Source organism: Pleurodeles waltl, chromosome 11 (genome assembly GCF_031143425.1).
Source record: "Pleurodeles waltl isolate 20211129_DDA chromosome 11, aPleWal1.hap1.20221129, whole genome shotgun sequence".
NCBI lineage: Eukaryota > Metazoa > Chordata > Amphibia > Caudata > Salamandridae > Pleurodeles > Pleurodeles waltl.
Window position 1 is genome coordinate 1,012,114,503 of NC_090450.1, and position 26,926 is coordinate 1,012,141,428.

Genomic DNA, 26,926 nt, shown 5'->3' on the forward strand with positions numbered 1-26,926 from the left:
ATTTTTGCCAAAGGTTATTTCACCGTTCCATCTAAATCAAACAGTGGAACTTCCAGTGTTCTTTCCACAGCCAGATACCGTAGCTGAAAGGGCACTACATACATTAGATGTCAAAAGAGCATTGATGTATTACATTGACAGAACAAAAAACATCAGAAAGACTAAACAACTCTTTATTGCATTTCAAAAACCTCATGCAGGAAACCCAATTTCAAAACAAGGTATAGCCAGATGGATAGTTAAATGCATCCAAATCTGCTACCTTAAAGCTAAACGACAGCTGCCCATTACACCAAGGGCACACTCAACCAGAAAGAAAGGTGCTACCATGGCCTTTCTAGGAAACATCCCAATGCAAGAAATATGTAAGGCAGCCACATGGTCTACGCCTCACACATTCACCAAGCACTACTGTGTAGACGTGTTATCCGCACAACAAGCCACAGTAGGTCAAGCTGTATTAAGAACATTATTTCAGACTACTTCCACTCCTACAGGCTGATCCACCGCTTTTGGGGAAATAACTGCTTACTAGTCTATGCAGAACATGCGTATCTACAGCGACAGATGCCATCGAACTGAAAATGTCACTTACCCAGTGTACATCTGTTCGTGGCATCAGTCGCAGTAGATTTGCATGTGCCCACCCGCCTCCCCGGGAGCCTGTAGCAGTTTGGAAGTTACCTTCAATTATTTATATATGTGTCATCTCAACCTTAAATAGGTGCATACTTAGTCACTCCATTGCATGGGCACTATTACTACAATTCAACTCCTACCTCACCCTCTGCGGGGAAAAACAATCGAAGATGGAGTCGACGCCCATGCGCAATGGAGACAAAAGGAGGAGTCACTCGGTCCCGTGACTCGAAAGACTTCTTCGAAGAAAAACAACTTGTAACACTCCGGCCCAACACCAGATGGCGAGCTATTGCAGAACATGCGAATCTACTGCGACTGATGCCACGAACAGATGTACACTGGGTAAGTGACATTTTCATTTCTAAGCATAAAATGGTTAGAGTGAAGGTTTTAATACAGAAATATATCCTGAGGTCAATGTGTAAGCCTGTTGTGCCCAGATGTAATACTGGATTGTTTTTGTGCAGTATTACAACAAAATCACGATTGTGATTAGAAAGAGTTTAAATTAAACTGCTTTATCCCTCAATTATTTGTTTCCAAGTCCAGTTATTTGAGAAGCTTGTTTATGTCTGAGGGTTGGAGCGTAAATTCCGTAAATTGATATTGTCCATTGGCTTTCAGAGTTGCAAACTTGCATTGGGTATGGAGGACACTGTTGTCATGGCCAAGCTTGAGCCGGCGAGGCATGGGTCGGATCGCTTCCCCTGACCATGGGTGATATTGAAAGCATCATGTCATTTCAAAAATGTCAACTGAGGCCCGGGCTTGGACTGTGTTCCAGGCAACTTCCAAGAGTCCTTCGGGTTTTGGATACTGTATATTTATGGCTATTTTAATGCACCAGTCCTGCCCGCCGGCATTCCACATTCACTGCAGGTAGCTGGTTGTCCCAGTTGGTCAAGTAAGAAGATACCTCTTATATTTTTATTCCATCACTTTTCAAACGGTCAAAGGCAATTTTCCATAGACATATCTTCAGCCTGCACCTATATTCAGTGCTTAATTTGTAAAAGAGTGAGTGCCAGTGACTGAATCGCTGCTCTGAAGCCAGCGGCTGGTGGCGTATACGTTGACGAGCTTAATTCTAAGACTGGTAGTCTCAAATCCACCTCAGGCCTCTTTACTCCACTGCCGGACACTCCCTACTCCTTCATCTCACTTGCTGGTGCTTGTTCCTGCCATTATGATGGATTTACTGTCTCTTGCTTCCTGTGGCTCAGTATCTGACAAAGAAATAAGTGCCACCGTGCAAAGATAAGTGCCGCTGCCCACCCCACCCCGCCCACATTAGGGACCGCCTACATACATTTAGATAATTACGCAGTGCAATGGCTGCTCTGAAAACTCTCCTCTCTGTACTGTGGTTATTAAATCCTAAGGAAACTGTTGTTATGCCAACAGGCTTTAAACATGGCCTCCAGTTACGGCCATTTTGGTTCAGATGTGCATTGACAGTGCGTGGTGACCCTGACAAGAAGAAAAGCTAAGGGGCCCTAAATGCTGGTACTATGTGTCGTCTTCATTGGATGTGAATTTCTGCTAAGGCTTTTGGTAGGTGCTCTGCAGGGAGCTGCCATTTGGAGCAATGCAAACTGTAAATCAATAGTGGAGAGACTAATTTCCAAGCTAGATTACCGACTTTGGGCCCTGGAACTTCCATGGGACAATTAAAAAAAAATAATAATAATTAAAAAAAAAAAAAAAAGTCTCTTAAGAAATCTGTAGTCCTTACACCACTCATATTTTGGGTGTGAATGTGAAGTAACTGCAGTGCTAAATTATTTCCAAAAACTCTCTATGAGGGGAGATTGACTGGCAGTGATATGGCTGTGGTTAGATTAGTTCTGGTGCCCTTTTGAGACTTACTGAAAAGGGAGATTCTGTTTTTGACTCAAGTTGGGAACCCTCTATTCGACAGTCCAGATGGCTATGTAAACCTTGAAACGTCACTGCAGGTTTTTTTTGTTTCATCTTCCTTGGAGTTCACTGAGTAAACCTTTGGTGAGTTCTCTGATTGGTCTGAGAGGATGTGAACAATTTGTTAAGCTTGCCTTGGATGACGTTGTACCATTAATTCTCTTAATCACTTTGCTGTGGCTCTATTTCTACTACTGAGGGCAGGGAGTCCACTGAGAAATGAGTTATTGCATTTGTATTTTAAATATACTCAGCGTTTCTCTCTTAAGACTTTTCCTGTTCTTTTCTAAGATACTGTGAAGTCTACAGTACTGTGATTTAATGGTATTTTCCTGTTCTTCTATGTAAAAGAATCTTATGTTGTTTTATTTGTGCATATATTTGTGTGTTTATTTTGGAATTGAAATGGCTTGAAAGTATTTGCGTTTGACTACAGTTAATGAAGACATCAAGTCTTTGAGTTGTTGGGTGCCATGAAGCTGCGTTGTCTTGGGGTCCATATAGAGTATTGATTTATCCTGTAACATTTCATAAACCACTGATGCTTTGTTGTACCTTTCTCTCTAGGTAAAAGATCGGGGTTCCGAAGCCACGCGCACGTTCTTCAACTGGTTCTATTGGAGCATCAATGTTGGTGCCATCATTTCTCTGGGTGGGATTGGCTATGTTCAGCAGAACGTCAGCTTCCTGATTGGCTACATAATCCCAACCGTGTGCGTTGGAGTTTCTCTCCTGGTCTTCTTATGTGGGAAGGTGTTCTTTATCACCAAGCGCCCCGATGGCAGTGTCTTCTCGGAAATGTTTAGGATTCTGGGATACTCATGTTGCGCCCGGAAGAGTTCTCCTCGCCACGAAGCTAGCAGGTATGTCCGCTTTTACGCCTCTTGCATATAAATTGATTCTTGGTCTCCATAGTGTGTTTCTCCTTTTCAGTTTTCAGTGGAGGTTTAAAAATATGTGATTTTTTTTTTTTAATCCAAGAAAACTGGGCTGGGCCCCTTTGAAGGTGAAGAAACTTCTTGCAGGAAGCTTTATAGATCCTTTCTGTTGACAGAAGTGCAGAGTAATTTCATGCCTGCCTCGCTGTGTACAGAAGTTGAAGAATGGTTTACTTCTGTCAGTCACTAGGGTTGTTAAATGGACTTGTGTATGTTCAGATCCCTGGTGTTTGAATCGGCTCTAACTTCTGTTCTTCCTCTCCACAACCGTAGAGAATGTTCCAGTCATCTTACCCTGCTCTCTTCATCACAGCCTCGCATTGTCTACAGTGGCCAGCAACGTGTCCTCCTTTTGACATGTACACACAAATAATAAATCCCACATCCTTGCACTACAGACACAAAACAGTTTAAGCTACACTGTAGATTTTGTCAGAATGTTAAACCTCCATCTGTGTTTTGCATGCGCTCAAAAGTTGAGGATGTCCTTGAATAAACAGCCTCAGTTGATTTTTTTGAGATATACTTGAGGAGAGCCTGGAAGGTTTCGTTCTTTGCTATCTCGTCATGCGAAGACTCCATATGAGACACTGACCGATAGCAGACACAGGGCGATAGTTCCAGTATTTTCTATTCACCACTACTATTAAGTAGTCATTTGGATGATGTTTCGGGTCTTTTTATCATGCTCAGTCCGACAAGTCTGCCTCAGGTCTTCATACAGTGTGCGATGGGTGGATGGGTTGTGAGTGGAGGATGGGACGGGAAGGCAAAGAAAGGGAGGTAAATAGAGAAAGAGGGGCAAGGCATGCAATAGGGAAAAGGGTAAGGGTAAGTTCAGGAGAGGCAGAAAAGATCTATTTCCAGTTTCACCTGAAGAAGGAGAGGGTTACTTGATTGGTCGGTCTTGTATAATGTGTTTCAAGTCCTTCGAGCCTGTGCGGAACGTGGAACCACTAGTACTGAGATCCCAGTGAGGAAGGTATTTGTGAGTGAGGATAGGTGGCGAACCATTATGTAGGCATAATAATTGATAGCGGAACCTTTGAGAGGTGCGGTCGTGGTGTTGTAGGTTGAAGAGAAGCCTTTTTGACTTGTATTGGAATTTAAATGTTCTAGAAGAACAGTATAAAAGGGAGTCGTTTAGCCCACTGTAATGAGGCCAATGGCCCAGGTGGGAGTCTTGGTTGTTAGTAGGAAGGAGGAGTGCAGTGGTGTGAACCAGATTAAGGTGGCTGCTGCAAGCCTTAGTGAGCGGCCTTACCAGGGTTATCTAAATGTGTGATCTTGTTGTCAGTATTGGACTCCTTAATTCAGACTGATTTGGCACTGTAGTGGGGGTACCTTGGTCATCAGTCTGGTGCATAAATAATGGGTACCATAAAACTATGAAGAGTACTTTAATATTATTTAGCTAAACAGGATTTCATTTTAAGCGAGATTGACGTTCCTCTATGTGTAGCCTTGAAAGTTTTTTTACATCTTTGCTCTTCATCTTATCATGGGAAACTAGCAGAGTATCCTAAGTGTACACTTGGAAGTTTGTAAGTCCACGTCAAAGGGTTTCAAGGAAGTGCTGACAAGCAGGAAAAAACAAGGACCACCCCCCCACCCCGGTTCTCCAAAGTCTAGAGGATGGCTGGGTAATAGAAAATGGGCACTTTTTTCCAGGGGAAGAAGTTCAGCAACATCCGTTTTTTTCACTTGATTTAGGGGTACCTGGTCATGCACATTGTACTAAAACTATGAAGATTTTACAAGCCAGTTTTAAGTTCCTCTAAGAGACTTCCTCCCTCATCATCTAGCAGAGTGTTTGAAGCCTTGTGGATGACACTCAAATATTTGGATTTCCTTGTACAAGCCTAGGAGTTGCTTCACTATTGCTGAGTTGCCAGCGATCAGAGAGTAATTGCCTAAACGTTGTGGATTTGAAATAGTTTTTCCAGCCAATGAATGACAATCATATGGTTTAGGCATTGCCATAACACCTAAGATGTCTACCTGGAAGTCTTAGTTTTAATATCGGGGGAGCTCTGAATACATCTGATAGCACATTATTTAGACTTAGTAGGAGTGCTGCGTGTGGGGAATCTGCTGTGTGTGTGAGTCCTTGTTGGAAGGAGGCTGCTGAATGTGTAAGATCTTCTCAGTTTCATGGATGAGGTGTTTGTCATACTTTTAATTCAGAAGTCTTTTCCATTGAAATTAGAGAAGCATACTTGTACTGATTGATCCCACCTGGGAAGCTTAGGCTCTGAGGGTCTACGAGATGTACCTCTTTGGGTGATGGTTGTAAAAACAAATGTGCAAAGGCACTTGTTGGAGGTGTGATGCATGCTGGGTATTTATTTTTTACAGCGCCGACTTTCTTGAGACTTGGCCCTTTCAGTTTTTGGACACCTTGAATGAGTTGACTTGGGATGGCTTGGAAAGGCTACATTAGGGTACCACTTCTACTAGTTGCAGGTAAATGAGCAGGGCTCTGGAGTTTATTATTCTCAGAATGTAATAAGCTTTTCCATGGTGGATGCTGCCTGACTGCAATACAGTGTGAATGTTGTAAGCTTCATTAGTGGGCTTCATTAGTAAGCATGTCCACAATGGCTGCGGAGTTAGGAAAAATGGAAGCCTTCCTCTTGAGTACTGTGTGCCTGCAGCTGCTGCTGCATGTTAAATGAGATCCTGATTCTTGATTAAGGTGTGAAGGCAGCCTCTGCTGCATCTTATGCGGAAGAAAGCTGCAGGACAGGCATACTGTAGTATGCATGCTGTCTTTGTTCTGGTTGATGTAACGGGAATGTACCCACATCCATGAAGTAGAGGCAATGAGAGAGCCAGCGATCCAGAGACACTCCAAGGACAGGTGACAGGATTGTGTGTATTGATAGTTGGTGGACTCCTGAAGCAAGCTGGATCATACTTTATGCAAACGGAATACCCATGAAGAGTAACCGGTCTATGTGCTGAACATAACGGATTACTACTTGTAATCTGGACAGACACCTTCCGTGTGCATAAATCCTGCTGAGTGCAAGTGTCCCTCTTCTGTTTCTCGTCTTTCATAGTGCATCAGTTTATTTCTCTTTGTAAACGGATCTGCTTCTTCAGTCTTACAATATGTAGCTGTGCTAGCTGGGGATAAGGGCAGTGCACAAGCTCTGAACTTGGACTGACCTTCGAAAATTCACCTCTAAAATGAAAGGCTGAGTCTGGTCTCCATTATTGTTCCATCACAGTGGAAAGCTGCGACAGTATTCTGCTTTAAGTCAGATGGGCCAATCTGCAATAGCACAACTACTTAAATACGTGAGTTGAACTATGTGCACTTCTGTTGCTTGTCTTTATTTAACAAAACAATCACATTAATGAGGCTTGAAACCACATTAGAAAACTCTAGTGGAGGTACAGTGTGAAAACCTGATTCATGTTGTTTAGAGGTGCAGATCAAAGGACCCCTCACCTTGCCCTTAAGTACCTGTTAATTGGTGCAAGGAAGACGCTGACAAGGCACAAGTGATGCAAGATGCATTTAATAACAAATTCACATCTGGAATATCCACCACAAACCCATCTCCAGAATATCTACATACATTCTCATGTTCCTCCCGCCTTGGGTGCCAGCACAACTGGGGGACGCCGATCAGAGGACACAGTCTCCTCTGTGAGCCCTAGCCTTAACAGCCTTTGAAGTTCATCCTTGATCTGACCGAGCATTGGAACCTTCCTAAACATGTGGACGCACAGCACAGTATGTTTTTTAGATCTATCTTATGTTCAAATTACTTCAACATTTCCAGCTCTCATTCAGGCACATTGAGCCATTCCAAACAAAGATCCTCACCATCACTCACATTGCATACCAAATGAACTGGCTCTTGGGCCCTGAGTCTTAATGCGTGGCCATGTCACCACGCTGATGCCTAGCAATATAGACCTGAGTCCTCATTATTGTGTAGCCAAGCAAGTTCATTTTTGCCCTACCATACCCCTACTGGGCTAATCTTATAGGTTGGCCTTTGTTCCAGTTCTGATCACCGACCATGATGCAAGGCAAGCCGGATCCTGCCAACGCCATAATTTTCTTGCCACCCGCTATCACCTTACTCTTCTGTGTGCTCAGCAGCCCACAGTCCACACCTCCATCATCTCTTAGACATAAAATCACCTTTTTCATACCATCCGAAACACAATCAACACTTTGAGTCGTGTTATCCCTAAAAAAAAAAAAACAGGGATATTGGCCCCCCTTTTGCACATTTCTTTCAGATGGCATTCTTGTCAAAGCACTCAAGATTGTCGGAAAGATGACTTCCGCAACCACATATAGAACTTTTCAATCGGGACCCCTTTCCTCCCTTGTTCAAGGGAGATTTCTTGTGCACACCACTCACATTCTTCACACTGCCTTCCCCATTGTCGCTAGACACGGTGTCACTCACTAGTCCACCGCTTCCTTCCAGTCTGTGGTGTGATTCTCACAAACCTCAGGCATCCAAGCAGTGGTATTGTCCATCCATTGAACTATTTCAACATTGTCCATCAAGTCTGGATTCTGAGCCAAGAGTTTTACCTGAACTCTTTGGTATCTGGTGCATCTCCTAAGTTGACACCTAATTCGGGAGCCTGTGAGTGCACCAACATCAACAGTGTTATTAAAGAGGCTACATGATTCCCACTTTATCTCTTTTCGCTTGGATCCTGGTGATTAACTTGTTGATCAGGTACAATCTTAACTTGAGTAATGAAATGCTTTTCTAGCATTCGAATTGGCGTTTCAAAGATGTCTCCTGGTTCACCTTCAGCATTACCTAAACCAAGTTCATCCATATTATTATGTATGTTCCTTCATTCTTCTCCTAAATAATGATCCAAATGGTGAAAATGTCTCTTCACCAATTGCCTCAAAATAAGAATCGAACAAATTCTTCCATTGTTTCCATAGTAGCAAGGGATTGTTTCTGACAAAAAACAAACAAAACAGGAGTCAGTGACATAGTCTCTGCAGCCATGTTACTTGGTGTTTAAGACGGAGTAAATATGAAAAGAGTACAATGAAGGATGTGTAATGTATACTCAAGATTTCTCCGGAGTCGGATAAATCTATTATCCAGTGGATGACTAAATTAATTTGTCACCATGGCTACCCACAAATATTGATGGAGCTACTTCAGTGGTTTTCACAAATGTCGTTTTTGATCTGCGTCCACTTTGACCTCAGAAGAACCATCCTCTCTTAATGAACTCTTTGTAAGGAAATGTCCGCCCCCCTTCCTGGGTTGTAGATAAGCATTCACTGTTGTAAATTGAACTCAGTGTCATGGCACGTTGACCCAAATATTTAGTAATGAACGTACCGTCTAAGTTGTATGGAGATAACCTCCACCGCCCTGGCATAAGAGACTAAAGCTCCAAGGATGTTTTCTTTACGTGTGTTCCCCCACCGTCTCAGTCACAGCAGTTGTATGTGTGATGATGCCCGGTCACCTCCGTGAGCATTCTCACGCACTGCTCAGCCCAAGAAGGCCGCGGTGATGCTGCCATGCAAGCAGTGTGAAGGTTTGTACGTGATGTCATTTGGAAGCAAAAGGCCAGTAGAGAACACGAGTCGCATTTCTTGGAATCATCCAGCACTTGAGAAGTTTTGCACTCTGCAGTGGTCCAACTCTCACACTCGTGGGTGATAACATTTGTTATGTAGATGTGGGGAAGGAAGAAGCCGGTACGAGACCTTTGAAAGAACTTTGACTACAAAGTCCACCTGCCTCCTTACCTTCACGGGGCTCTAAATAGGATGCTACAAGAGGAGTGCAAACATAGAGACCAAAGGGGTCCGTCTGTATGTGTAATGAAGCTAGTTGCTCCGATCAGGAGTTTATAAAAGTATGTTTATTAATTAAACATAGCCGCAACACAGAAACGATCCCTCGCCCACCTCCGTCTTCTCCATTCTCTCTAACCGTCCTCTCCTGGAATGTAGAATTCTCAACATGCCATTTATAAATATGATGAGTGAGAGATTCACAAACTGAATGAACACACAGAAGATATTTAAGATACTTACAGGATCCTTGTTAGTTCCTGACGAAGCCAGTTAGCCCAGTAAGGCATTGGTGTGGTGGCTGAAACATGTTGGCCCAGGGGAACAAAGGACAGCAATTTCCTTTGGTGTACCCCCACCTGTTTTAACTCTCTCAGGGTGCCCTTTGAAAATAAACGTAACTCTCAGGACACCCTGGACTATTTTAAATTTAGTTTCTCACATAATATTGAAAAGAGCTCCCCTGGTTACCACGGTTAAGCTCGTCCAGACACATTGCGTGTGTGGCCGCGGTCTCTGTGATGAAGCTTGCCACCAGGGAATCCCAGGGCTGAGAGTCCTTGTAACACCGTAGGGTGACCCACCCTTGGGCAGGTAAAGAGATAGGGTTGGCATGATATGGGTTCTCCTTCTCTTGTTCAACATTCAGATGTCTGGGTAGGCGAGCGGACCCTATACTGCTTCTCACGGCCTTCTCCTTGGACTACAGAAGACCTGCATTGTTCATGTGAGTTCTTGGGGAAGTTTGTGGCAGGCACCTCTCTCCCCAAGGGTAACTCGTCGCCAGTGTGCGGGGCCCGGCTGGCATTGTAGCACCGGCCGACGAGGAGCAAGCCCGATGGTGAAGCATGCCACTTAATGGTGGGTGAGGCCACTTGCTCCTAACAAGCAATAGCTTTAGGTGACCCCTTCGCCTGTCCCAAATTGGTATTGAGGAGTTGTTTCTTCGGAACAGTGTAGCTGGTGTCTATTATTATAAATTCGTATCCAGAACATCAGCTACAAACCCATCTCCTGGGCAGTTAGAAACCAACTGCCAAGTCTAGAACCCAGGTGAAAAAAAAACCCAAAAAAAACACACACACACACAGATTAAACCAGCACTAGACTACCTCCTTGTATAACCACAACAGTGCCATTCTTCTGGAAACTTTGCACGGCATCACCATGGTTAACACCTCGCCTCTTGCGGATTCAGGTGTCTGCCTCCGTTTGCTGGTGCTGCCCTCGAGCGTGGCGGTGACTGCACCTTGTGCAGGTGAGGGCACCACGGCCTGATGGGTTAAGGCATCTGGTGGCTTCACAGCTTGGGAGTGCTCAGGTAAACAGGTGTTCACACACACAGACACATGGAAGTACCCTACACCAAGACATGCACGCGTATAAGAAGGACACACTCACATGTTACATTCCATGTAAGCAAACACAGTTACACACAAGCTGTTACAAGCATGCACACGTATCCTGGACAGACGTGCACACATACATACACACACACACGGTCACAAGCATGCACGCAGATCTGGGACAGAGAGGCGCGCACACACAAACTGTCACAAGCATGCACGCAGATCTGAGACAGGGAGCTGTGCACATATACTCACTCACAAACTGTCACAAGCTTGCACACATATCCTTGACAGAGATGTACATATATGCGCACACATACGTACATACACGCAAGCTGTCACAAAGATGCACAGAGATCTGGAACAGAGGCACGCACCCGCAGGCTGTCACAAGCATGCACAGAGATCTGGGACAGAGAGGCGTGCACACGCAGGCTGTCACAAGCATGAATAGAGATCCGGGACAGAGAGGCGCGCACACACAGGATGTCACAAGCATGCACAGAGATCTGGAAGAGAGAGGCGCGCACAAACAGGATGTCACAAGCATACACAGAGATCTGGAACAGAGAGGCGTGCACACACAGGCTGTCATAAGCATGCATGGAGATCTGGGACAGAGAGGCGTGCACACACAGGCTGTCAGAAGCATGCATGGAGATCTGGGACAGAGAGGCGTGCACACACAGGATTTCACAAGCGTGCACACGTCTGTAACAAAGGCGCACACACAGGCTGTCACAAGCATGCATGGAGATCTGGGACAGAGAGGCGTGCACACACAGGCTGTCACAAGCATGCATGGAGATCTGGGACAGAGAGGCGTGCACACACAGGATGTCACAAGCATGCATGGAGATCTGGGACAGAGAGGCGTGCACACACAGGCTGTCACAAGCATGCATGGAGATCTGGGACAGAGTCGTGCACACACAGGCTGTCACAAGCATGCATGGAGATCTGGGACAGAGAGGCGTGCACACACAGGATGTCACAAGCTTGCATGGAGATCTGGGACAGAGAGGCGTGCACACACAGGATGTCACAAGCATGCATGGAGATCTGGGACAGAGAGGCGTGCACACACAGGCTGTCACAAGCATGCATGGAGATCTGGGACAGAGAGGCGTGCATACACAGGATGTCACAAGCATGCATGGAGATCTGGGACAGAGAGGCGTGCACACACAGGCTGTCACAAGCATGCATGGAGATCTGGGACAGAGAGTCGTGCACACACAGGCTGTCACAAGCATGCATGGAGATCTGGGACAGAGAGGCGTGCACACACAGGATGTCACAAGCATGCACACGTCTGTAACAGAAAGGCGCACACACAGGCTGTCACAAGCATGCATGGAGATCTGGGACACAGAGGCGTGCACACACAGGCTGTCACAAGCATGCATGGAGATCAGAGACAGGGAGGCGCGCACACACATCTGGGACAGAGAGGCGCGCACACAGGCTGCCACAAGCATGCACACACATCTGGGACAGAGAAACGTGCACACACATCTGGGACAGAGAGACGTGCACACACATCTGGGACAGAGAGACGTGCACACACATCTGGGACAGAGAGACGTGCACACACACCTGGGACAGAGAGGCGCGCGCACACACCTGGGACAGAGAGGCGCGCGCACACACCTGGGACAGAGAGGCGTGCGCACACACCTGAGACAGAGAGGCGCGCACACACATCTGGGACAGAGAGGCGCGCACACACATCTGGGACAGAGAGGCGCGCGCACACATCTGGGACAGAGAGGCGCGCGCACACATCTGGGACAGAGAGGCGCGCGCACACATCTGGGACAGAGAGGCGCGCGCACACACCTGGGACAGAGAGGCGCGCGCACACACCTGGGACAGAGAGGCGCGCACACACGTCTGGGACAGAGAGGCGCGCACACACACCTGGGACAGAGAGGCGCGCACACACACCTGGGACAGAGAGGCATGCACACACACCTGGGACAGAGAGGCATGCACACACACCTGGGACAGAGAGGCGCGCACACACACCTGGGACAGAGAGGCGCGCACACACACCTGGGACAGAGAGGCATGCACCGAATCTGGGACAGAGAGGCATGCACCGAATCTGGGACAGAGAGGCGCGCACACACACCTGGGACAGAGAGGCATGCACCGAATCTGGGACAGAGAGGCATGCACCGAATCTGGGACAGAGAAACGTGCACACACATCTGGGACAGAGAGACGTGCACACACATCTGGGACAGAGAGACGTGCACACACATCTGGGACAGAGAGACGTGCACACACACCTGGGACAGAGAGGCGCGCGCACACACCTGGGACAGAGAGGCGCGCGCACACACCTGGGACAGAGAGGCGTGCGCACACACCTGAGACAGAGAGGCGCGCACACACATCTGGGACAGAGAGGCGCGCACACACATCTGGGACAGAGAGGCGCGCGCACACATCTGGGACAGAGAGGCGCGCGCACACATCTGGGACAGAGAGGCGCGCGCACACACCTGGGACAGAGAGGCGCGCGCACACACCTGGGACAGAGAGGCGCGCACACACGTCTGGGACAGAGAGGCGCGCACACACACCTGGGACAGAGAGGCGCGCACACACACCTGGGACAGAGAGGCATGCACACACACCTGGGACAGAGAGGCATGCACACACACCTGGGACAGAGAGGCGCGCACACACACCTGGGACAGAGAGGCGCGCACACACACCTGGGACAGAGAGGCATGCACCGAATCTGGGACAGAGAGGCATGCACCGAATCTGGGACAGAGAGGCGCGCACACACACCTGGGACAGAGAGGCATGCACACACACCTGGGACAGAGAGGCATGCACACACACCTGGGACAGAGAGGCGCGCACACACACCTGGGACAGAGAGGCGCGCACACACACCTGGGACAGAGAGGCGCGCACACACACCTGGGACAGAGAGGCGCGCACACACACCTGGGACAGAGAGGCGCGCACACACACCTGGGACAGAGAGGCGCGCACACACACCTGGGACAGAGAGGCGCGCACACACACCTGGGACAGAGAGGCGCGCACACACACCTGGGACAGAGAGGCGCGCACACACACCTGGGACAGAGAGGCGCGCACACACACCTGGGACAGAGAGGCGCGCACACACACCTGGGACAGAGAGGCATGCACACACACCTGGGACAGAGAGGCGCGCACACACACCTGGGACAGAGAGGCGCGCACACACACCTGGGACAGAGAGGCGTGCACCGAATCTGGGACAGAGAGGCGCGCACACACATCTGGGACAGAGGCGCGCACACACACCTGGGACAGAGAGGCGCGCGCACACACCTGGGACAGAGAGGCGCGCACACACACCTGGGACAGAGAGGCGCGCGCACACACCTGGGACAGAGAGGCGCGCGCACACACCTGGGACAGAGAGGCGCGCACACACGTCTGGGACAGAGAGGTGCGCACACACACCTGGGACAGAGAGGCACGCACACACACCTGGGACAGAGAGGCACGCACACACACCTGGGACAGAGAGGCGTGCACACACACCTGGGACAGAGAGGCGCGCACACACACCTGGGACAGAGAGGCGCGCACCGAATCTGGGACAGAGAGGCATGCACCGAATCTGGGACAGAGAGGCATGCACCGAATCTGGGACAGAGAGGCGCGCACACACACCTGGGACAGAGAGGCGCGCACACACATCTGGGACAGAGGCGCGCACACACACCTGGGACAGAGAGGCGCGCACACACACCTGGGACAGAGAGGCGCGCACACACACCTGGGACAGAGAGGCGCGCACACACACCTGGGACAGAGAGGCGCGCACACACACCTGGGACAGAGAGGCGCGCACACACACCTGGGACAGAGAGGCGCGCACACACATCTGGGACAGAGGCGCGCACACACACCTGGGACAGAGAGGCGCGCACACACACCTGGGACAGAGAGGCGCGCACACACACCTGGGACAGAGAGGCGCGCACACACACCTGGGACAGAGAGGCGCGCACACACATCTGGGACAGAGGCGCGCACACACACCTGGGACAGAGAGGCGCGCACACACACCTGGGACAGAGAGGCATGCACACACACCTGGGACAGAGAGGCGCGCACACACATCTGGGACAGAGAGGCGCGCACACACACCTGGGACAGAGAGGCGCGCACACACACCTGGGACAGAGAGGCATGCACACACACCTGGGACAGAGAGGCGCGCACACACACCTGGGACAGAGAGGCGCGCACACACATCTGGGACAGAGGCGCGCACACACACCTGGGACAGAGAGGCGCGCACACACACCTGGGACAGAGAGGCGCGCACACACACCTGGGACAGAGGCGCGCACACACATCTGGGACAGAGGCGCGCACACACACCTGGGACAGAGAGGCGCGCACACACACCTGGGACAGAGGCGCGCACACACACACCTGGGACAGAGAGGCGCGCACACACACCTGGGACAGAGGCGCGCACACACATCTGGGACAGAGGCATGCACACACACCTGGGACATGCACAGCCACAGATTGCTGTGAGCGGGAGGGCGCCTCCTCCCCAGACCTGCTGAGAGTGTTATCATCACATCTGTGCGGACACAGACAGGCACTAACACGTCTCCTTGAGAGAGGAGGCTCCGGGGTCTCCTAGCGCCAGAGGCAAACATCAGTCTGTGTGAACGAGGATTACAGAATGACAGGGGCTGGGGGTGGGGGGCACTCCAAGGAACCAAGGAGCTGGGGTGTACTTTACCGACAATTCAAAGAGGCCTTTTGTTCCCAGAGAAAATCCAGATAATTGTACTGGCACTAAACGTTATTAAAAAGTGTTTTATTATTCAATAAAAGTATATGAAACAGTAAGTGGGCGGACCCTGTCAGTGGCCCCCGTGATGGCCCCATCGCAGCCAGTGCAGACCTCTGCAGGCCCCGGCCCCTGAAGGACTCCTGGTGGCCTCGGGGTCTGGCTCGTGCACACCAGGAGGAGCCCCCGGTGTACAGCCCTCCGTGTTAATATACCCTGGTTTATTGAACGTGACGCAGGCAGCCGGGGCATCTGTGCACTGCAGAGTATACTGGTGTCGCCTGAGAGCGACCGTCCGAGTGTGAAGTACTTATTGGGGACTTGTCGCTGCCTGGCCTGGAAATAACTCCATCCTCTGCTTCCCACTGCCTTTCTGTTTTGTTTCATTTTGTTGCTCGCTATTGGGTGGTTTTATTTCTTGTACCCCCTCCATCTGGCCTCTGTCCCCCCCCCAGTGGGAGCGGAGTGTCCTTACTCTCTGCCTGATTGGCTCCTTCCATCCCTCAAGTGTCTGCTTTTCGGGAAGTGTTTTTTCTTTTCTGAAAGCCCCCCCTGAGAGTGCAGCATTTCCAGCCTTCTCTGTTTTCACTTATTTTAGCTCCTTTCTTTTCATATTAATATAAAAATATACTTTCCCATAACTTTATCCTGTAAAGCGCCCATATGCGTGCTTTGTTTTATGCGGCTTCGTCGTGCGTCGTGCAGTAACTGCAGGGTGCGCCCCTCTTGTAGCCCCCCCCGTGTTCTCACTATTGCTTCCCTTCAGTGGCATCCATTTTCCTTGCCCCCCCCTCCTCCCCCCGCACGTCAGGTGCCTTATTGTATTGCAAATGATATTACACCTGGAGGGCAGCACCAGTTTTTATCTGAGCGGAAATGGGGGGAGGTTACTCACTCAGTATTTATAGAGACAAGCAGCTCGAGTGTTGGGGTGCAGGTACCACCTCTAAACCCCCCGTGTCTCTGGTAGGAGGAAGCCCTCTCTTGCAAGGTCGGGGACCCCCTGTGCGCGGTGCACCTGAGCTGTCTCAGCGCATCCTCAGCTCTGCGTTGGTTCCCCCCGTGGAGCTGCGCACAGCTCTCCGAGGCCAGATCTTTCATCAGTGAGCGCTTCTCTAGCTCCTGCGAGGGCGGAAGGCGCTCTCAGGGGTGCGGGGTGTGAGAGGGCCGGTCTGGGTAACAAAGGGCAGGTGTTGTGCTTTGTGTAGGAGTCCTGGAGGTGCCTCCATGTTCAAGGGGGTGTGGTGGTGTCAGAGGGCCGGTCTGGGTAACAAAGGGCAGGTGTTGTGCTTTGTGTAGGAGTCCTGGAGGTGCCTCCATGTTCAAGGGGGTGTGGTGGTGTCAGAGGGCCGGTCTGGGTAACAAAGGGCAGATTTTGTGCTTTGTGAAGGAGTCCTGGAGGTGCCTCAGTGTTCAAGGGGGTGTTGTGGTGTCAGAGGGCCGGTCTGGGTAACAAAGGGCAAGTGTTTGTGCTTTGTGTAGGAGTCCTGGAGGTGCCTCACCGTTCAAGGGGTGTGGTGGTGTCAGAGGGCCGGTCTGGGTAGCAAAGGGCAGGTGTTGTGCTTTGTGTAGGAGTCCTGGAGGTGCCTCCATGTTCAAGGGGGTGTGATGGTGTCAGAGGGCCGGTCTGGGTAACAAAGGGCAGGTGTTGTGCTTTGTGTAGGAGTCCTGGGGGTGCCTCCATGTTCAAGGGGGTGTGGTGGTGTCAGAGGGCCGTTCTGGGTAACAAAGGGCAGGTGTTGTGCTTTGTGTAGGAGTCCTGGAGATGCCTCGCCGTTCAAGGGGGTGTGGTGGTGTCAGAGGGCCGGTCTGGGTAACAAAGGGCAGGTGTTATGCTTTGTGTAGGAGTGCTGGAGGTGCCTCCATGTTCAAGGGGGTGTGGTGGTGTCAGAGGGCCGGTCTGGGTAACAAAGGGCAGGTGTTGTGCTTTGTGTAGGAGTCCTGGAGGTGCCTCCATGTTCAAGGGGGTGTGGTGGTGTCAGAGGGCCGGTCTGGGTAACAAAGGGCAGGTGTTGTGCTTTGTGTAGGAGTCCTGGAGGTGCCTCACCGTTCAAGGGGGTGTGGTGAAGTCAGAGGGCCGGTCTGGGTAACAAAGGGCAGGTGTTGTGCTTTGTGTAGGAGTCCTGGAGGTGCCTCCATGTTCAAGGGGGTGTGGTGGTGTCAGAGGGCCGGTCAGGGTAACAAAGGGCAGCTGTTGTGCTTTGTGTAGGAGTCCTGGAGGTGCCTCCATGTTCAAGGGGGTGTGGTGGTGACAGAGGGCCGGTCTGGGTAACAAAGGTCAGGTTTTGTGCTTTGTGTAGGAGTCCTGGAGGTGCTTCACCGTTCAAGGGGGTGTGGTGGTGTCAGAGGGCCGGTCTGGGTAACAAAGGGCAGGTGTTGTGCTTTGTGTAGGAGTCCTGGAGGTACCTCACCGTTCAAGGGGGTGTGGTGAAGTCAGAGGGCCGGTGTGGGTAACAAAGGGCAAGTGTTTGTGCTTTGTGTAGGAGTCCTGGAGGTGCCTCCATGTTCAAAGGGGTGTGGTGGTGTCAGAGGGCCGGTCAGGGTAACAAAGGGCAGGTGTTGTGCTTTGTGTAGGAGTCCTGGAGGTGCCTCCATGTTCAAGGGGGTGTGGTGGTGACAGAGGGCCGGTCTGGGTAACAAAGGGCAGGTGTTGTGCTTTGTGTAGGAGTCCTGGAGGTGCTTCACCGTTCAAGGGGGTGTGGTGGTGTCAGAGGGCCGGTCTGGGTAACAAAGGGCAGGTGTTGTGCTTTGTGTAGGAGTCCTGGGGGTGCCTCCATGTTCAAGGGGGTGTGGTTGTGTCAGAGGGCCGTTCTGGGTAACAAAGGGCAGGTGTTGTGCTTTGTGTAGGAGTCCTGGAGATGCCTCGCCGTTCAAGGGGGTGTGGTGGTGTCAGAGGGCCGGTCTGGGTAACAAAGGGCAGGTGTTGTGCTTTGTGTAGGAGTCCTGGAGGTGCCTCCATGTTCAAGGGGGTGTGGTGGTGTCAGAGGGCCGGTCTGGGTAACAAAGGGCAGGTGTTGTGCTTTGTGTAGGAGTCCTGGAGGTGCCTCACCGTTCAAGGGGGTGTGGTGAAGTCAGAGGGCCGGTGTGGGTAACAAAGGGCAGGTGTTGTGCTTTGTGTAGGAGCCCTGGAGGTACCTCACCGTTCAAGGGGGTGTGGTGGTGTCAGAGGGCCGGTCAGGGTAACAAAGGGCAGGTGTCCCCCCCCCCCCCCCCCCCCAAGGTAGAGCATATAGTGTTTAATGATGCTGTCGCCGAACTCCGTGAATTCGTGACCCGTGCTGGTCGCCCAAGCTCTGGTACTGAGGAGCTCAGGTACTGAGGTTCGGCCTCCATCATGCATGGTCAGTGCATCCTCGGGCTGCAGCCCTGCAGGAGAGGCTCCTTTCTGAGAAAGCTGTTCCACGTCACCTCTCCTATTGTAAGGATGTCACACCTACACCTCAGCAGGGTTTACCTGGTCTCCCGGATTGCGGAGGCTTCAGAGTAGATGGCACACAGCTGGTTGTAGGTGGACACCCGCAGCACACGTCTCCCCGGGATGGCACCCTTGCCAGGGCACCACTGATGCGCGTGTCCTCCCAGTGCACGCAGCACAACCCACAACTGCAGTCATTACCAGGCATGATGCTCTCAAAGCAGGAGTCCAGCATGCCTTGGGGGGGGCTGCTTCACGTTTTTAGGGCTTATTTCTAGAACTTGCAACTGTTCAGGGAAGGAGTTTGCAGTTCAGAGTACTGATGGCTCTTGGGGTATATGCAACTCGTTTTTAATATTGCATTAATACACCTTTAAGTATAGGGGGAAATCATTGGTAATAATTTTCAAAAATAAATGCAGTTTTTTTGTACATTTGAGCTTATACATATCAACTGTTTTATTTTTTCATACTGGTGAAAAAAGCTAAACGAAATGATTTCATTCTATTTATTTTACTTTGTGTTATGTACTGTTATACTGAATTCTGTACAGTGTATAATGTATAGATTATTAGGCATTTAAATGAATGGGTGTGGCTTTCAATGTGATAACACGTGCCGCACACATTTACAATGTGTATACTGTATAGGTTATTGTGCTTGTGATGCAAGGTGCTGTGTTGTTGGTGCCATTCTGGTGATGGCTTACAACTAACTACATACAAATCAGCCTGTACGGCACAAAGCAACAGTTGGCAAAGCCAATACGTTTGTCTTTTGTATGGTGAACAGAGACTCATTGTGAGAAGGTAGCCTCTTTCTAGCCTTGTTACCCCCACTTTTGGCCTGTTTGTGAGTGTATGTCAGGGTGTTTGTCACTGTTTTCACTGTCTCACTGGGATCCTGATAGCCAGGCCTCAGTGCTCATAGTGAAAACACCATGGTTTCAGTATGGTTGTTATGTGTCACTGGGATCCTGCTGGTCAGGACCCCAGTGCTCATAGGTTTGTGGCCTATATGTATGTGTCACTGGGACCCTGTCACACAGGGCCCCAGTGCTCATAGGTGTGCATGTGTATGTTCCCTGTGTGGTGCCTAACTGTCTCACTGAGGCTCTGCTAACCAGAACCTCAGTGGTTATGCTCTCTCATTTCTTTCCAAATTGTCACTGACAGGCTAGTGACCATTTTTACCAATTTACATTGGCTTACTGGAACACCCTTATAATTCCCTAGTATATGGTACTGAGGTACCCAGGGTATTGGGGTTCCAGGAGATCCCTATGGGCTGCAGCATTTCTTTTGCCACCCATAGGGAGCTCTGACAATTCTTACACAGGCCTGCCACTGCAGCCTGAGTGAAATAACGTCCACGTTATTTCACAGCCATTTTACACTGCACTTAAGTAACTTATAAGTCACCTATATGTCTAACCTTTACCTGGTAAAGGTTAGGTGCAAAGTTACTTAGTGTGAGGGCACCCTGGCACTAGCCAAGGTGCCCCCACATTGTTCAGAGCCAATTCACTGAACTTTGTGAGTGCGGGGACACCATTACACGCGTGCACTACATATAGGTCACTACCTATATGTAGCTTCACCATGGTAACTCCGAATATGGCCATGTAACATGTCTATGATCATGGAATTGCCCCCTCTATGCCATCCTGGCATTGTTGGTACAATTCCATGATCCCAGTGGTCTGTAGCACAGACCCTGGTACTGCCAGACTGCCCTTCCTGGGGTTTCTCTGCAGCTGCTGCTGCTGCCAACCCCTCAGACAGGCAGCTGCCCTCCTGGGGTCCAGCCAGGCCTGGCCCAGGATGGCAGAACAAAGAACTTCCTCTGAGAGAGGGTGTGACACCCTCTCCCTTTGGAAAATGGTGTGAAGGCAGGGGAGGAGTAGCCTCCCCCAGCCTCTGGAAATGCTTTGTTGGGCACAGGTGTGCCCAATTCTGCATAAGCCAGTCTACACCGGTTCAGGGACCCCTTAGCCCCTGCTCTGGCGCGAAACTGGACAAAGGAAAGGGGAGTGACCACTCCCCTGACCTGCACCTCCCCTGGGAGGTGTCCAGAGCTCCTCCAGTGTGCTCCAGACCTCTGCCATCTTGGAAACAGAGGTGCTGCTGGCACACTGGACTGCTCTGAGTGGCCAGTGCCACCAGGTGACGTCAGAGACTCCTTGCGATAGGCTCCTTCAGGTGTTAGTAGCCTTTCCTCTCTCCTAGGTAGCCAAACCCTCTTTTCTGGCTATTTAGGGTCTCTGTCTCTGGGGAAACTTTAGATAACGAATGCATGAGCTCAGCCGAGTTCCTCTGCATCTCCCTCTTCACCTTCTGATAAGGAATCGACCGCTGACCGCGCTGGAAGCCTGCAAACCTGCAACATAGTAGCAAAGACGACTACTGCAACTCTGTAACGCTGATCCTGCCGCCTTCTCGACTGTTTTCCTGCTTGTGCATGCTGTGGGGGTAGTCTGCCTCCTCTCTGCACCAGAAGCTCCGAAGAAATCTCCCGTGGGTCGACGGAATCTTCCCCCTGCAACCGCAGGCACCAAAAAGCTGCATTTCCGGTCCCTTGGGTCTCCTCTCAGCACGACGAGCGAGGTCCCTCGAATCCAGCGACACCGTCCAAGTGACCGCCACAGTCCAGTGACTCTTCAGCCCAAGTTTGGTGGAGGTAAGTCCTTGCCTCACCTCGCTGGGCTGCATTGCTGGGAACCGCGACTTTGCTAGCTACTCCGGCCCCTGTGCATTTCCGGCGGAAATCCTTCGTGCACAGCCAAGCCTGGGTCCACGGCACTCTAACCTGTATTGCACGACTTTCTAAGTTGGTCTCCGGCGACGTGGGACTCCTTTGTGCAACTTCGGCGAGCACCGTTTCACGCATCCTCGTAGTGCCTGTTTCTGGCACTTCTCCGGGTGCTACCTGCTTCAGTGAGGGCTCTTTGTCTTGCTCGACGTCCCCTCTCTCTGCAGGTCCAATTTGCGACCTCCTGGTCCCTCCTGGGCCCCAGCAGCGTCCAAAAACGCCAAACGCACGATTTGCGTGTAGCAAGGCTTGTTGGCGTCCATCCGGCGGGAAAACACTTCTGCACGACTCTCCAAGGCGTGGGGGATCCATCCTCCAAAGGGGAAGTCTCTAGCCCTTGTCGTTCCTGCAGTATTCACAGTTCTTCAGCCTAGTAAGAGCTTCTTTGCACCAACCGCTGGCATTTCTTGGGCATCTGCCCATCTCCGAGCTGCTTGTAACTTTTGGACTTGGTCCCCTTGTTCCACAGGTACCCTCAGTCAGGAATCCATTGTTGTTGCATTGCTGATTTGTGTTTTCCTTGCATTTTCCCTCTAACACGACTATTTTGTCCTTAGGGGAACTTTGGTGCACTTTGCACTCACTTTTCAGGGTCTTGGGGAGGGTTATTTTTCTAACTCTCACTATTTTCTGATAGTCCCAGCGACCCTCTACAAGGTCACATAGGTTTGGGGTCCATTCGTGGTTCACATTCCACTTTTGGAGTATATGGTTTGTGTTGCCCCTATCCCTATGTTTCCCCATTGCATCCTATTGTAACTATACATTGTTTGCACTGTTTTCTAAGACTATACTGCATATTTTTGCTATTGTGTATATATATCTTGTGTATATTTCCTATCCTCTCACTGAGGGTACACTCTAAGATACTTTGGCATATTGTCATAAAAATAAAGTACCTTTATTTTTAGTATAACTGTGTATTGTGTTTTCTTATGATATTGTGCATATGACACTAGGTGGTACTGTAGTAGCTTCACACGTCTCCTAGTTCAGCCTAAGCTGCTCTGCTAAGCTACCATTATCTATCAGCCTAAGCTGCTAGACACCCTATACACTAATAAGGGATAACTGGGCCTGGTGCAAGGTGCAAGTACCCCTTGGTACTCACTACAAGCCAGTCCAGCCTCCTACACTCATGTATTGGGATAGATCTCTCTCTCTCACACACACACACACAGACTCCCTCCCCTATAAAGAGACCCACGCACACAAAACAAACATCTACAGAAACCCAGCAGGTATGTACAACGTCATATCTATGTGCACTCGCGACACAGGGCAAATTACATGCAGCCACATCAACACACAGCCCATCAGGCATCAATTTCCGCACCTACTAGTCCCACCAGCAGATGTTCAAGTCCCCGTGCACACAGACCATGTCATAGTCGTGCTGTGGTGGCTGCTGGCCGTTCAGCAGACTATGGACACTGACCACTGATGTCAGCAGGGAGTGTAGTGAGGGACACACCACATGCAAGCAGCAGATGTTCAGGTCTCTCTGCACTCAGTCAGGGAGGGACCCAAACCTCCAACCCCATACATCCACACACATGCCTTGTGATATGCAGCCATTATAGATGCTGAATTACTCGAGCACACAGAGGCATGCACACACCTTGATGCTGTGCTAGATACAAACATGCATGCAGACCGCACGCATACTGAAAGCCTCTGGCGACAAAGGAACATATAAGGTGCAGAAAGTAGTAAAGCGCCAAGACAAACGTCAGTCTTCTTAGAGAATGACCTGCTGGGTCACGTCGGCGCTCAGTTCCATGCCCGGACATTGCCTTTCCTGCATCAGTCTCCCTCATGTAACTGTGGGGTGACTGCTTACCCATCCCATCCTTGGTGTCTCTGCTGTAATCATGTGTGTCTAGAACCTCCCCCCACTGTCACCAAGCGGGGTCCAGTTGTCTCCTTGTGCACAATACTTCGGGTCACCAGTCCTGGAGCATCTTTTCAAAGCCTTTGCTGTTCGTCACCTGTGCTTGTCCGATTAGTGTAGATGAAGCAGGCGGAGCTGAGCTCCTTGGGTGCACTGCACATTGGCACCTGTGCATGCGCACACACCTGCAACCCTAGTTGTACCAGGTTCAATTCCTGTGAGGAATGGGCTCTGACCCTTTATCCCCCTGAATGTTGTGCTTTTTGGACAAACCATTCTTTCGATCCCAACTGCGAGTGGTATAATGGTTTTGAATGTTAAGTGCCAGAGCCTGCCTTTTAGACGAAGGTAGGCTGTTGTGCAGCAGAGGTGAGAGGCTCTGGGCTGGGGGCACCTGAATGTGTGGGAAACCTGTGTGGATCCAACCTTTTGACTTCCGTGGACCCCCACTTTATCATTACTAGAACCCGGGGAGCCCCACTGAATCATTATTGGAGTCCGGGGACCCCACTGAGTCATTACTGAAAGCTGGGGACCTAATCTGTTAATATTTTATTTTCTAAGCAGTCGCGGACCCCCAGGGTACCCCGGACCACAGGTTGGGAACCACTGGTCTAACTCATCCTGGTTTCTGGACACAGAGGGCCTGTCAGATTGGAGCTTTAATGCAGTTTGATCAGCTTTGTAGGCCTAATAATTTGATTGGGTGTTCAAAAAGTATTCCCATTTCTTTTGACTATAGTGATGAAGTGTGTTTCACAGTAGGCGAAAGCAAGCTCAAATTATCATTTAGCATTGGCTAGTCCGAGAGAGGTGTTTAACGTTCACCGCCCTTCGTAAATAAAGACTCTAAATGAAAAATTAAAGCCAGTTTGGTCATACTTTCATGTACTTTGAGTTTGGTCATATTTGTGTGAGTCAACCCTAAATTAAATTCAGGCTCTGAGCTGCCTTTCTGGGGTGAGATAGTCACTCTGCTGTTCAGCAGGTAGATTAAAGTCTTCCCCACGCAGGAGGCCCATCATGAAAGTACTAAGGGTCTGATTTAGAGTTTGGCGGATGGAGTCACTCTTGTCACAAATGTGACGGATATCCCGTCCACCGCTTTGCGATTCCAGTATATCCTATGGAGATTGCAACACGGCGGCTGGAGGGAGTAACCAAACTCTAAATCAGCCCTAACTCTGTTCCCGGCAGAGCACGTGGGTGTGGGAGAATGTTCTTGATACAATTGCACCCCCCACCTCGCGAGCCTGGACAGGCCCTTCCCAGGGAAACAACAGGCGAGAGGTCAGGCTTCTGTGTCGAAGAAACCCCTTTGGTTGGTTAGAAATGAATCAGTTAGGCGGTGGCAGTTAGGGGCAGGGCTTAGAGCTTTTGAAACGGCCCAAGATGCTGGAGGGATGGGACAGGGATGGATTGATTATGTCACCTTTGGATTGGGCAGAGGTGCCCGCTTACTGGAACTTTCCACCTCCGCTTAAAAACCCCTGCACAAGGGAGAAACCTTAAGATGCACGGGTTTCTGCCGCACACCAAGAAAGGATGGACCACTGTCTGAAGCGGTGGGACCTTCCGGACTTATACGTACATGTATTTTGTTGATCTGTTCCTGCAGGGCCAATGCCACTTACCACCCTATTTTTTCTGGGGGACAATAGTGGGTTCTCTTGAGAGGGTTACCCTGGAGGAGACGGTTCCCCTGGAACATCTATGGTCCTGTAAGTGAGTGACCCCCTTCAAGTGGGTTCTCCATCTGAACTCAAAGGCATCCTCCAAGGGGCCAGGAATAAAAGGGGTATAGAGAGTGCTGGCAGAGAAAATAATCTACCTTGAAGGCCTGCTGAGAAAAATCGCAGGCCAAGGAAAACCAGGAACCCATTCAGAGGACTGGGTGTGAGGAGCTAAAGGTCATGAGTGCAGGTACTAACCGCCAGGAGAGAGAGAGAAGTAGAAATATCACCATCTGAAAATAGCACAAATATAGAGTCCAGACCTCCAGAAATAAACTTGCTGCAAACCATGGAGAAGATGCTTGACGGACACCGCAAGGCCGCTGTACCAAGAAGAATCTGCCAGTATTGTATTGTCTTTGCCCAGTATCACCTGGGAGCCTTTGTGCGAGTGGTCTCTCTGGGGGACTTCTCTGGGCTCTGTCAGCTCTACTGCCTTCCTGCTTCAGGTGACCTGATGCCAGGTGCAGGGTGAAGGTTTGGGTTTAAAAGGTAACAGTGCCAGTTCCACGCAATCCGAGGCCACCTTGTGAGTGTGGCTGGCTAAACTCTTACTTCAGATGGGAGACTACTGTATTTTTCCCCAGCTGAAATGATATAATTGTTTTTCCTGCTTGTGTCCGGCACTCAAATATACATTCATTGGAAAATAAACGTCTCTCGATTTGTGGCCCTAAAACTCCATCTTGGGTGCTCACACATATTGGCATATATGCAACATTGCACAATGTTCATGCAGATCTTGCTTAAAGCATGCTTGAAGAGAGGTGCCCTGGGTTGGTAGGAGACTGGGAGGAAGTACGCTGCAGCAGACTTAGTGGACCATTGCCTCATCAGAACATTTTAAAGTTTTCTTCCTACATCTCATCTTCCGGACCTCGCTCAAGAGTTAATTTGTGGTGGTGGAGTTATCCAGAGCAGATGTCCTCACAAATAGACTTTGGGATTGTCCTTTCTCCTCTATGGTGCTCATCTGAGAGCAGGTCAACATTCAATGCTATCACTTCCACAAGAGACCTCTATGTCCAGACAAGTGTCCAGCCTTGTGCAGAGTACAGGAAGTTCTCCAGTGCTACTCTTTGGTGGACCCTCATTTGAGGGTGATCAATCTTTGTGCAGAATAGAGATGATGCTGGGGGCCTAGATGCCCTCCCCTTATAGAGAATCTCTGCAACCAGCATGGTGCTTAGTTGTAGAGGGCGGACGGACTCATGAGTTAATGTGTTGATGTATTTATATAGTGCAAACCTAGTGAAAAGGCAGTGCTGTTCAGCATCCTAGGCAAGCATAAAGTCAACGAGTGATAGGAGAGGTAGCCGGTTTGTGGATGCTTAATGGATGGTGACCTAGTGTTCTTTAAAGAGGTGCATCTTCAACTCTTGCCTGGATCGGAGCAGTGTTGGGGATGTTCTGATGTTGTTGCAGACCTTGGCTGTATAGATGGAGAAGGTCTATTGCCTTGCCTTTTTTTCATTTCTCTTGGGGCTTCATTTCCATTCTGGTGGTTCCTGGTTCTTTGTGTGTCAAGAGCTGCTGAAGATGATGGGTTTGTGTGCCAGGTAGGCAGT

General features: G+C 50.0%; 1 protein-coding gene across 1 annotated transcript in view; it reads left to right on the forward strand.

Annotated features, from left to right (window-relative positions):
* The window catches only part of SLC15A4 (solute carrier family 15 member 4), a 235,254-nt gene that overhangs the window by 69,686 nt on the left and 138,642 nt on the right, over positions 1 to 26,926 (forward strand). The window contains exon 2 of the mRNA XM_069215370.1: positions 3,130 to 3,425. Coding sequence (XP_069071471.1) covers positions 3,130 to 3,425 — 296 coding nt within the window. The remainder of the gene's footprint in view (positions 1 to 3,129; positions 3,426 to 26,926) is intronic.